This window comes from Eumetopias jubatus, unplaced genomic scaffold (genome assembly GCF_037043125.1).
Source record: "Eumetopias jubatus isolate StellerSeaLion01/CBP00866 unplaced genomic scaffold, mEumJub1_p1.0 scaffold_12, whole genome shotgun sequence".
Classification (NCBI taxonomy): Eukaryota; Metazoa; Chordata; class Mammalia; order Carnivora; family Otariidae; genus Eumetopias; species Eumetopias jubatus.
Window position 1 is genome coordinate 46,739,924 of NW_028274818.1, and position 13,371 is coordinate 46,753,294.

At 36.5% G+C, this 13,371-nt stretch overlaps 1 protein-coding gene and 1 pseudogene across 3 annotated transcripts in view; one reads left to right on the forward strand and one right to left on the reverse strand.

The window, feature by feature from the left end:
* TPR (translocated promoter region, nuclear basket protein) overlaps positions 1-13,371 on the reverse strand; it is a 67,639-nt gene that overhangs the window by 9,413 nt on the left and 44,855 nt on the right. For all 3 annotated transcript variants that reach the window (XM_028121478.2, XM_028121477.2, XM_028121475.1), the window contains exons 36-43: positions 12,527-12,735; positions 11,485-11,757; positions 10,599-10,747; positions 9,698-9,781; positions 6,134-6,334; positions 5,183-5,314; positions 4,876-4,966; positions 1,044-1,228 (exon numbers count right to left, since the gene is read on the reverse strand). In XM_028121478.2, coding sequence (XP_027977279.1) covers positions 1,044-1,228; positions 4,876-4,966; positions 5,183-5,314; positions 6,134-6,334; positions 9,698-9,781; positions 10,599-10,747; positions 11,485-11,757; positions 12,527-12,735 — 1,324 coding nt within the window. The remainder of the gene's footprint in view (positions 1-1,043; positions 1,229-4,875; positions 4,967-5,182; positions 5,315-6,133; positions 6,335-9,697; positions 9,782-10,598; positions 10,748-11,484; positions 11,758-12,526; positions 12,736-13,371) is intronic.
* On the forward strand, positions 2,840-3,784 carry LOC148162804 (protein SEC13 homolog pseudogene; annotated as a pseudogene).

Here is a 13,371-nt window from a genome sequence, read left to right on the forward strand (position 1 = left end):
AGGATATCTTCTCAGGAAAATTTGCCATATTGCACTAAAAAATTCCATTTTAAATAGTGATAAATTTTTAATTGTATAGATTATATTAACCAGCAAATATTTTATTAACCAATAGATAAAATATTAACCAATATTTAAAACCAATCTCTGATCCTATTTTATTTGTATGTAACTAATGTAGTTTCTATTTCCTTAACCTAAAACATTAGTAAGTATGCCTTTGGATCTTAAAGCTTAATTCTCTTTTGGAGTTCAAACAGCAATATGTCTTCATATAAATTGTTTCCCAATTTAGACAATTCTAAATTGGTAGATTTGATGTATTTTGCAGAATCCATTAAGACTTTATATTTTTATAGAATGAGGTTATTTTCATCTGTTGTATTTTTAGTAGAATCTCACTTGGCAGTTTTCAGTACACTATATTATAGGGTAAGACTCAAGCTAGATTACTAAGAGCATTTGATGTTTTCCTGCTCTGCAAGAGTTTCTGATTAAGAGATGTCCAACTCTATTACAAAGAGTGCTACATGTTAAGGGTCATGCATCCTTTCATTAATTATAAAAGTGGAAATTAAGATGTATTATTGAAAAAAAAGTCTCTTAAGCAGAACAGAAATTTCTTCTTGAAAAAAAAAAAAAAAAACCAACACCACCACACACAGATGCACCTTAGAGAAGGAAACCTTTAAAATACATGGTGGTGGTGGTGGTTAGCTGCTAAAATAAAATTTACTTTAATTAAAATCCAAGACACTTTTTTTTAATCTGTAGAAAAAGTGATCTTTATTTGCTAGAATTGTAACCATTTCAATTTATACACAACTTTTAGTAAGCCTTGCCTTTCCAAAGTTCACTTTATTTATGAAGTAAACTACTGCCATATTTCAAGGAAAAGAAAGAGATTCATTTCAGTTCAAAAAACTTTATAAAAATAGGCTAAAACATTAAAAAGTTCACTTAATTTCTGGAAAAAGTAGTATCTAATGGAGAGAAGGAGAGATAAAGCCAAGAGTTTTCAGACTGACCAGTACTTTTACTACCTGAACAGGTGGTCCCAATTCTTGAGGTGGAGCATGAATGGTCAGTCGTGGGGGAAGAGGGTGTGGGGGGCGTCTTGGAGACTGAGGCGCTCGAGGAGTCTGTCTTTCAGATGCTGATGATGGCTGCTGTTCTCTAGAAATGTCCTGGGAGAAAGAGGACTCTGCAGTAGCTGTACTACCTTCACCTATAGGAAGAGAAAAGCTGATTTTTAACTATTAAATTTACCAGAGAATAACTGGGACAATTTCCTAGAGGTATAAATCTCACCACTAGGAATGTTCACCTCACCAATACTTTCAGAAGGAAAGAAGTGAGGTGTGGAGAATGGGAGTGCGATTATCAGCTGTGTGGCCTAAGACAAGTCCCCTAACCTCTTTGAGTCTATTTCTTAGGTTGGTTAATGGAACCAACTAAAAGATACTTTTATATTTCGGATTTCTTAAACTTTGAATTTCAATGGTTCTTCACCTGTCTAGGTCTTCTACATACATGGTAGAAACAACAGAAGCTGTCTCTCCCTGTGAAAGTAGGCTATCAGAATTTAGCGGTTTTACAACTCTGAGGTCTGGGGAAAAAAAAGTCTGAGTTCTGGAATCGGATTCTAGCTATAACATTTAATAGCTATGTGACCTTTTTTTTTTTTTTAGATTACTTATTTATTTATTTATTTATGTATTTGAGAGAGAGAATGAGATAGAGCATGAGAGGGGGGAGGGTCAGAGGGAGAAGCAGACTCTCCGCTGAGCAGGGAGCCCAATGCGGGACTCGATCCTGGGACTCCAGGATCATGACCTAAGCTGAAGGCAGTCGCTTAACCAACTGAGCCACCCAGGCATCCTTTTTTTTTTTTTTTTTTTTTAAGCAAACTCTACGCCCAACACAGGGCTTAAATTCAAGACTTGGAGATCAAGAGTCACGTGCTCTACTGAATGAGCCAGCCAGGCACCCCCTCTCAGATTAGATATTAACTGGTACCTAAACTGATAAGCTTGTTGTAAGTTTTGAACAGCACAGGTTCACTTTCAGGAGATTTTTTACAATGTAGCACTATAAATGTATTTTTTCCTCCTTATGATTGTCTTAATAATATTTTCTTTTCTCTAGCTTCCTTTATTGTAAAATTACAGTACAATACACTACAAAAACATGTTAATCGACTGTTTTATGGTATCAGTAAGGCTTCTGGGTCAATAGTTGGCTATTAGTAGTCAAGTTTTTGGGAAGTCAAAAGTTTTATGTAAATTTTTGACTATGCAGGGGGTTTGACATCCCTAACCCTGGCACTGCTCAAGGGTCAACTGTAATTTAATACAAGTACAGTTGCTCAGGAAAAGCATTCTTTTTGTAATTTTCTGGCAATATACCAAATCTATCCGCTAACTTAATTATATCCAGATCACTAGGCCTATTTTTGCTTGACTGTAAAAAACAAAGTCTCCAATGAGCATCTATTGTATACTTTGTATCTGGGAAAAATGGCTATGAACGTTAGCCCTAAAGAGGCAAAAAATACTTTCTCCTGTATCCCAACTATATGACACACACAAGATGTTTCTTAAATCTACAAAATGTTTTATAAAATGTACATTATGGACCAAAGTATCATTAATCTCTCTCCTTATGTCCCTTAGGAGGTAGTACTATTTTTTAGTATATGGATTATTATTTTTTCTTAAAAAATTTAAAAGTTGAGGGGGCTGCCGCCGGAGCTGCTGCATCCAGGACTGGGAGCTGCTGCCATCGCAGCCATGGTGTCAGTGGGTTGGGGGGACCTGTGGACACCTCCCATGAGGACATGATTCACAATGCCCAGACGGACTATTATGGCACCTGCCTAGCAACCTGTTCATCAGACAGCTCTGCCAAAATCTTCAATGTGTGAAATGGAGGACAGATCCTCATTGCCGACCTCAGGGGTCATGAGGGTCCTGTGTGGCAAGTGGCCTGGGCCCACCCCATGTATGGCAACATCCTGGCATCCTGCTTCTATGACTGGAAAGTCATTACCTGGAAGGAGGAGAATGGCACCCGGGAGAAGACGCACGAGCACATAGGACACAACTCCTCAGTAAACTCTGTGTGCTGGGCCCCCCATGACTATGGCCTAATACTGGCCTGTGGGAGCTCGGATGGGGCCATCTTCCTGCTGACACACAACGGACAGGGCCAATGGGAAGTGAAGAAGATCAACAATGCTCACACTATTGGCTGCAATGCTGTCAGTTGGGCCCCTGCTATTGTACCTGGAAGCCTCATAGACCAGCCATCGGGGCAGAAGCCCAACTACATCAAGAAGTTTGCATTGGGCGTCTGTGACAACCTCATCAAACTGTGGAAGGAGGAGGAGGACGGCCAGTGGAAGGAGGAACAGAAGCTAGAAGCGCACAGTGACCGGGTTCGAGATGTGGCCTGGGCCCCCTCCATCGGCCTGCCCACCAGCACCAACGCCAGTTGCTCCCAAGGCGGTTGTGTGTTCATCTGGACTTGTGATGACACCTCAGGCAATACGTGGTCACCCAAACTATTGCACAAGTTCAATGATGTTGTGTGGCATGTGAGCTGGTCCATCACAGCCAACATCCTGGCTGTCTCAGGCGGAGACAGTAAGGTGACCCTGTGGAAGGAGTCCGTTGATGGGCAGTGGGTGTGCATCAGTGATGTCAACAAGGGCCAGGGTTCTGTGTCTGCTTCTGTCACAAAGGGCCAGCAGAACGAGCAGTGACAAGACAGGCAAGGCCCAGCTCCCCACCTGCTGACTCCAGGACTGCCCTTTCCTGGACCAACTGACCAAATAGCTGGGAGAAACAGCTTCAACACGATTACTTTCCCAGGAATAGTACAAATGCAACCAGACTGATCATCTGTCATAACATGATTTGATATGGTTTTTAATTTACTGTCCTGATGAAAGCATTCATGTTATGAGGAAAAAGCTACAAATGATCTTCAAATCTATTATTTTAAAATATTTTTGGCCATTTTTATGTACCTTTTGGATTCAGGCATTATTTGGGGGGTTTTGTTTCCAAAAAAATAAATTCATATTGCTTATAAAAAAAAATCTAAAAGTTGAAAGGTTGCTTATGCCCTTGCTTTATCTTAATTCAAATGAGCATATACATTGCATTTTTAAATACACAGGCTTATATGGAAACTCAGACACACTGTTTTCCCAATAGTCTAACTACATAAGGTTTTACTATATTACCATTTACGATTTTCGCTCAGTATTATCTGTAAAATCAGAATAATATATCAGATGATCACCAATTCCTTAAAACGCATTTAAAAAGGATTCTAAAATAAAATTATTTTCTATATTTCCATAATCCTTTAATACCTTCATTTCAGTGAGGTCTGGACTCAGCTTTTCAAATATTTAACAAAAAGTATGCCAGAATGACCAAAATATCTTTTATTCAATGGAAAACCAGTCAACCAGTAAAGCTCCAATACCCACAAACCTTCAAATGTGGGGCTTGATTTAGACAACCTCTTGTGGCTGTGAACTGCTAAGACTGCTGTTAGAGGTCCCTGACTTAACTTTTCCACTTAATAAAAATAGCAGCAACACATTGTATTTGTAATACTTTACAGATTTCAGAATGCTGGAATCTTAAAGAAGCCTGGTGTATTAGAAAAGACAGTATGACTTTAGAGTGATAAATATAGTAGACTTTATAAGAGAATAGTAACAAAGCTAGAAAGAAGCCAATCTCCTGCTTGCCAATTCACTAAAGTTTTATTTCCTACATGATAATTAAATGCAATCCTAGTTTAGAAGATATTACTAAAAGTACTGAATTAAAAAGAGACGAAGGAAGGTCTCACCACTGTTTTGAGAATCAGCAGCTCTCTGATTACTTTCACCTCCACCCATACTTTCTTCTGTTTCTGTACCTGGATCAGTCCCATCACCACCCTATAAACAAAATATGATGACTAAGAGCAAATAAACCAAACAATTATCTTAAAACATAATAACCAAACTAAATCACAGTAACAACAAACAAAAAACCCCAATGGTATAAAAAGTTTCAGTATTCTGAGAATACAGGCCTGTGAATATCCTTGGAAAACAGTATGTTTTCTAGCAAGTTCTTGAAGAAAGTGGATGGTCAAAATTCTAGCCAGTTACCTCAGCATCATCAGCTTCATATCCATCATTGCCATCGGCGCTACCAGTGCCTTCGTTACTGTCCTCACCCTCATCTCCCATCCCTGTGTCATCTTCATCATCGTCATCATCTTCCTCATCTTCCTCATAATCCTAGTAGACAAGTGCCCAAGTAAAAACAAAGATCTAAGGTGCAGCACACATATTCTGCACTTCTTGATAGCATATTTAAACATTTCAATGACACACCACTGATCAGGACATAGGAGCTGTCCTGAGAGTTGTACGGAATTAGTTCAGTGGCAGCAAATATCAAAATTGTGAGGCTTACTGGAATGAGTAAACAATAATCAGTTCTGTATTCTAACTGTTCATATGAGATCAGTTCAAAGATCAAAGCTCCTAGATGTCCATAAGGTGTCAGAAGCCACTTTATTTCTAAATTTAAAGGGTGGCATTGAAGAAAACAAATCATGAGATTATACTACACTATGAGCTTTTAAAAAACACTGATTAATGAAAGGATCTAAAATGAGTGGTTGTCTATATAGGATTAATTCCCAAAATAAAATATAGTTTCACTTAAAATATGCTTCAATTAGCAAAAAACCTCTACTATTTTTGAAAAAAATTATGGGACTATACAAGAAAAAAATAAATACCCTACTTTCTTATCTCCAGAAATGACAGAGCTTATAATTAAATCCAGTCTCTTATCAATAAGATTTAAAATTAAGTTTAATTAACAAATTTAGCAAGTCCTAAAGGGCTTAGCAATAAAAAAAGATGGATTTTTCATTACCTGTTCTATGCTCAATTTCATTATAAAATGTTAATTTCAGAACTATTCAGATAAAAAAAGCAAAATAATCTAGTTAAACTGACAGGGAAGCAGATGTTACTGGTTGATGAATTAGCAGTCATAAGGATTCGAGCATTTCATTCAGCAGTTTCAAACAATGGATGATTTACCTCATGTTCTCCATCATTTTCATCATCATCCTCTTCTTCATCATCACTGTCAATCACAATGACATCATCTCCTTTGCCCTGACCATCTTGGGATGAAGTTGTTGTCTGCTGATCTGACTGAAGGGGTCCAAGGTCTATTTGTAGAGACTGAGAGGTTTCCTCACTGTCTTCCATTGGAGTATAATCTCCCTGGGTAACTCCCTTTAAGAGTAAAAAAATGAAAACTTAAAAAATTTAGAATGTCAAATATACCTAAAACTATCAGTAAGATACTGTATACCTAATACAAAAAAATACTTGTGGACTAGTAGCATTTTATTTTTAAAATATGGTTATTAAAAGCAGCATTAGGGTGCCTGGGTGGCTCAGTCGATTGAGTGTCTTTGGCTCAGCTCATGGTCCCGGTGTCCTGGGACTGAGCCCCACGTTGGGCTCCCTGCTCAGAGGTGGTCTGTTTCTCTCTCTCTCTGCCCCTCCCCCCACTCATGCTCTCTCTCTGAAGTAAATAAAGTCTTTTAAAAAAATAAAAAAAAAAGAATGATAGAATTAATTTGAGGCACCTGGGTGGCTCAGTTGGTTAAGCGGTCAACTCTTGATTTCAGCTCAGGTCATAATCTCAGGGTCATGAGATTGACCCAGCATCAAGCCCCACCTTGGGCTCCACACTCAGCATAGAGTCAGCTTGAGATTCCTTCCCCCTCTCCCTCGACCCTCCCCTCACTCACATGCTCTTTCTAAAAACAAATAAATAAAAAATCTTTTTTTTTTTTTAAGATTTTATTTATTTATTTGAGAGAGAGAGAGAATGAGAGATAGAGAGCACGAGAAGGAAGAGGGTCAGAGGGAGAAGCAGACTCCCCACCAAGCAGGGAGCCTGATGTGGGACTCGATCCCGGGACTCCAGGATCATGACCTGGGCCAAAAGCAGTTGCTTAACCAACTGAGCCACCCAGGCTCCCTAAATAAAAAATCTTAAAAAAAAAAAGAGCAGAATTAATTTGAAGCACATGCTAAAGAAAATATATCATTGGGTTTCTTTACTGTCTTCCTATAGAAGAATTATTAAAAACCTCATTGGCTAATATTCCACTAAAAAAGAAAAAAATGCACATATATAAATACATGTATATTCAAAACTACCAGTGTGATATTGTAGATCAGTGTTGTTCAAGAGAAATATATTGTTATCCACAATGTCAGTCACATACATAATTTTAATTTTTCTAGTAGTCACTTAAAATTAAAAAAAGGAAACAAGTAAAATTAGCTTAATGATATTAATATATATAAAATATTTCAATAAGTTATCAAACTAAGAATTACTAATCAGAAATTCTACCTTTTAAAATTTGTAATAAGTCTTTAAAGCCCAATGTATATTTTATACTCACAGCTATCTCAATTCAGACTAGCTATATTTGAAGTGTTCAACAGCCAATGTGGTGAACAGTGTAGTTGCAAACAAAGTCAGAAAAAAGAATATTACTATTATAATATTAATAATACTATTATTAAAAAAGTTTACTCCCCAAACCAGAAATAGTCTAGGAAACACCCTAAACAAAATAAGCTATTATTATTGTCATTTTACAAAGGCACCTCTCCTCCTAGAAACTCATTATTCTAAGCCTTCAAACCACATTAAAGACATCAGAAACAAAAATAATTCTTTGCTTAATTCATCCTCACAATTCCATCTTGTTAGCTACTGAACTAAACTGTAATTTAAAACTTTACTTTTGTTACTCTAAGAAAATTAAATGTCTACTTTTTAGTTAAGCACGTGGCAATCTACTTTTTATACAAGCCTGAAAAAATGTCTTGTGAACTCATTCATAAAGATTATATTTGCTGTAATGGAAAAAAATGAGTAATTCATGATATAATTAAAAATGGGCTTCCAAGTGACATGCTTATTTCAAGAAAAGCAAACACTTATAAAGAACATCTGCTTCATCGTCAGAAAATCAGAAAAACGAACTGTTACAGTAGGATAGTGCTAAAAGTGGACTGGAAACCAAATGGTACTTCTGAGTCATAGACAATTTTGCAAATCTCAAGAAAAAGCTTTGCACAGAAGATTTTAGTATAAGTTAACCAAGTCTGGCAATAATTTAGAAATTCACATATTGTTTCAAAACTGTTACTACGCTCTTCAGAGATGACACTGAAAGATACATGAAATAGAGATCATTTAGAATACTATGCATTCATCTTTAACATTTAGTTTTCTGTTATTAGTCAAGGAAAATAGGGAAAATTAAAAATTAACGCATCTAAGAAACCAAAATTCACCTGCAATCTATGGTTGCTTTTAATTAGCTTGAGATAATTACTTAATTTTATATAGATAATTTTAGAATAAATGATCCTGAAAATTTATTCAGACAAAAACTCTTTCAAGCTGAAGAGTATAACTGGAAACTAGACAGCCTGAGTTCAAGTCCCAGCTCCAACGCTATCAGAACTTGGGTATGTTACTTAATCTGACTATCAGTTTCTTCACCCATACAATAGGGCCGTTAAGGATTAAGTTTGTTAATAAATGCTAACTTCTTAGAACACTTGACATACATAGTAATGAATTGTGTTTATTAGTAGTAAATTATTAATATTACTATACTATGAATTCTCAATTAGCATGGCAGAGCAGATGGAAGAAAAGTAAATAATATTTTGAGTACCTAATGTGTGGCAGGTACTATTTTAGGTACTTTACAATACTAAAAATCATGTTATATTATTCCAACAGATGAGAAGACCAAAGCTTAGAGAGAATTAATGACTTTCCATAGTCACATAGCTTCTAAGTGGTATAGTCAGGAAGGAACCTAATGGTTTGTAGCTTCACAGTCTACACATTTCCCCTAGTGAGGCTGCCTCTGGAGAAGCCTCACTTAGAGTTCAGAAAATGAAAAAAAATACACAAATGCATTTCCTTTCATAGGTTATTTTAATTCAATAAGAGAAGCAAGAGAGGGGAGAGCACCAGAGGACCACCAAAGGGGCACTATGGATTAACTCAAGATTCAGCCAGCACTCATACTTCCAAATAATAAACAATCTTTATCCATGACAACTTTTGCTTGCAAAAATCTGTGCGAAGTATGAACAAAAAAAAATTTTTTTTTTTTTTTTTTTTTAAGATTCTATTTATTTACTTACTAGAGAGACACTGTGTGTGCACATGCATGCATGGGGTGGGGGGGGGTTGGGGGTGTGAGACACAGGGAGAGGGACAAGCCGACTCCATGCTGAGCACAGAGTCTGACCCAGGGCTCAATTCTCATGACCCTGAGGATCATGCCCTGAGCCGAAATCAAGAGTCAGATGCCTAACCGACTGAATGACCCAGGCACCCCATAGAAACATTTCTTTAACAAAATTTATAAGGCAGTATACTAATTAGGAGTAAAGCAAAGCAGAAATTAACAATGGTAATTCTAATATTTCATTAAATATAAAAGCATCAAGTTAAAAAGAAGTCCAAATAATGTTTCATTTGTCAAAGCCAATTTCACTCACTAAAAGCAATAATTTGCTACTTTAAATGTTTAAACTTACTTCTCCAATGGAATCTTGAGAATCTTGGTTGTACACTTGAGTTTCTACCTCTCCGTCAGTACTTTCTTCTGCCATAACTTCTTCCTGAATCATAACACACAAGTGTGTTAACCAGATCAATTCACTAGATGAAGAATCACCTGCTCAGCTAATTCTCTCAAATAAAATAAAGCTTAAATCTATAATTTTATGAAGCAGTACAATATAAATATTCTTACATTTATATGATATAAATCACATTCCTCTTCAGTATAAGTAAGACTTACAAACACTAATACATGCTAATTAAATTAACTGAGTAGTCTTAATGTTTCAGAGTAAAAATTCAATACAATTTTAGCTTCAATGAAAGAAAATAAAGGAATATAGTTTTGGTTAATCTGAGAAAAAGATGGCAGACAACAGTTTACAATGTCCATGAAACTTAAACTCTTTATTCTTTGAATTAAAAAAACACCTGACTTTGAAATGGAATACAACTTAAGTTTTTGTAACTGTGCGTTTCTTTTGTTGTTGTTGTTGTTTTTTAAGAGAGAGAGAGACGGGGGTCGGGGAGAAGGGACAGAGGGAGAGAGGGAGAGCAGCAGGCTCTGCGCTCAGCACAGAGCCCAAAGCAGGGCTCGATTTCACGACCCTGAGATCATGACCTGAGCTGAATCAAGAGTCGGATGCTTAACCGACTGAGCCACCCAGGTGCTCCATAACTGTTTTTTACTGAAATGACAAATAATTCAATCAAAGATATACTAAGAATTAGAAAAAAATGTTTGCAGCAGCAACAATACCTGAGCTGTCAGTTGAAACTTTGTAGTAAGTTCAACAAGAGTTTTTTAGGCAATGGATTCTGGCCCCAACAGGTCCATTCACCTAATCATGTTGTCTAACTGCAAGATTATCTTACCTCAGTTCCTACAGGGGTAACACTTTTCAGCTTCTTTGGAAGAGGCATTTCCACTGTGTCATCAGAGACTTGGTCTGATGCTTCTATGGTGCTATCCTCTTCCTCTTCACGTGTCCGCTTAGGCAAAGAAGAACTTGGGGTAGCTGACACTTTGAAATGACATAATTTAAATCTTTAATCAGAGGATGATAATGAACTCAATGAAATAAAGTTAATTTTTTTTTAAATGAAGTTAATTTTTGAAATATTTTGGCCATTTAACTAAAGAAAGACATAGGAAACATTTAACTGAACAGTTCAACATAATTTATTCCTGCTAATATCTATAAACAAAGGGCAACCTATGCTCTAAATCAATGGTCTTATGGTATAAATCTCACCTGTGGTTAATAAACCCCATCAACTTTTACAGCAATGCATTCAATTCACTGTGTAGTGATACAGAATTGAGAAGTTTACATAAGGCCTTCTATAGTTATAAAACCCAGGACTCCTATGGTAACAAAATTTATACTGTATGTTTAGATTTGAAAATCCTTATATGGTCTTCTCTTACATGTCTTTTTTCTCAAGACCTGTATTAAGTTACATATAATGTTATGGGGTTGTATCACTTTTAAAATCAGTCAAAATAACTGGAGGAGAAGAAAGTTCTGAATGACAAAAACGAGTGATCTAGTAGTAAACATGAAATCAAGTGTTAGGAATCCATTCGTCCTTTCTAACACCTGTTAGAAAACAAGTATGTACAAAGAATACTCAAAATGTGTATTTTATATCCAAGAAACTACAAATGTACAGGTCTACTCTAACTTCATTTTAAAATTAAGCATACCAAAAAATAAAAATTAAAAAATTAAAAATAAATCAATAAAATCAAGCTTACCAGTGCCAAATACTGCCGTGGAAGTAGAAGGCCGCTCAACTGGCGAACTCTGTACAACTTCTACTATGTTGGGGGACAGCTCTTGATTTGCAGGCTCAATCTGAGGAAGACTCTGTTGGGTGGGCTGCACAAAAGCTGTAGCCTGTGTTTGTTGCTGAACAGTTAAAATGGGTTGAGGGATAGTCGGCTGAATATTAGGACTAGTAGAACGGACAGAACCACTTGTGCTTCCAAAAACTGGAACATGTTCCACAGGCCCTTCTGACTGCATAGCTGAAAAATAATTACAAATACTTAATATATTAAGTCTTTTATTCTTAGCAAAGCTGGATTTTCCCTCCCTACTGTGCTACTGGTAATGTTCTGCATAGTTATTTGTGTACATCTCTTACCACCACCAAGCAAAAACAGTATGGGTAAATGTAATGTATTATACATTTTTTGGTGATGCCTATGTGACTGCTATGGTAGTCTGTAGTACGGTGGCATAATTAAATAAATATCTAAAACTCTTTCTATCTACGATTTTATTAAAATTACAACCAAATAAGATAAATGAACCGAGGAAGCTCAAAGACAAATTATAAATTTTTATTAAGCATCAGTAATAAGAAGCTACCCAGGGGAACAAAGTGGATAAAGTAATGAAAAAGACAGTTTCAGTGAATAAGTGGTGTCAGATTGAACCAGTGATTTAGTATGGTTTTCCAAGGTGGATTTCATATCATCTTCCTAGCCACCAAAAGTAAAAATGTTGGCCTTAAAAAACATGCTACATACTTATAGGTGTGTTATTTTCCTCCTTCTTCAGCTTCAAAACAAAACAAAGCAGAAAGGAAGGGAATGGAAGGAGGGAGGAAATGCGCTGCATTAATGAGTATCCTAGGAGGCATACCCTTGAAAATATTAACTGCCCATTTCTATTATATGTTTGACTTTAGCTTTAGGGGAAGCCTCATTTATCCTTGAAGTTACTGTAATCTTGTCATAATAAATCTAAATAAACCGTCAGTCCAGTCAGATCTGTTACTATTTTACTTACCTTCCTGTGATTCTACTTGTGTAGTGGGCATCACTGTAGCTGTTGGGGTAGTAGTAGGATTTGTAACCGTTGCGGGTGTGACCATTGGGCGTATACTAGCCCTGGGTGTTGACTTATTCCCAGCCATAGCTGCAGCTGTCACTTTACTTGGAGTAGACACAACAGGAGTTGGCTTGATATTGGCTGTTGGTGGGTCTGATGTGCTGGCACTTACAGAGGGGAAAATGCAAGAATAACGATTCATAAAAAATTACTATAAATATCCCTTATAAAGTACATATACTCTATCAAAAAAAAAGCACCACATAATCTTAAAAAAGAATAAAATTGGAGGTATTGCAATCCCAGATTTCAAGATATACTATAGTAATCAAAACAGTACGGTACTAGCACACAAATAGACACAAGATCAATGGAACAGAATAGAGAGCCCAGAAATAGACCCATGATTACATGGTCAATTAATCTGTAACAAAAGAAGCAAGAATAAACAATGGGAAGTTTCTTCAGTAAATGGTGTTGGGAAAACTGGACAGCTACATGCAAAAGAATGAAAGTGGACCACATTCTTACCATACACAAAAATAAACTCAAAATGGATTAAAGACCTAAATATGAGACCTGGAACCAGAAAAAGCCTAGAAGAAGAGCACAGGCGGTAATTTCTCTGACACTGGCTATAGCAACATTTTTCTAGATTACGTCTCCTGAGGCAAGGAAAACAAAAGTAAACAATTGGGACTATAGCAAAATAAAAAGCTTCTACACAGCAAAGGAAACAAGCAACAAAAGAAAAAGACGCCATACTGAATGGGAGAAGATATTAGTAAATGATGTATCTGATG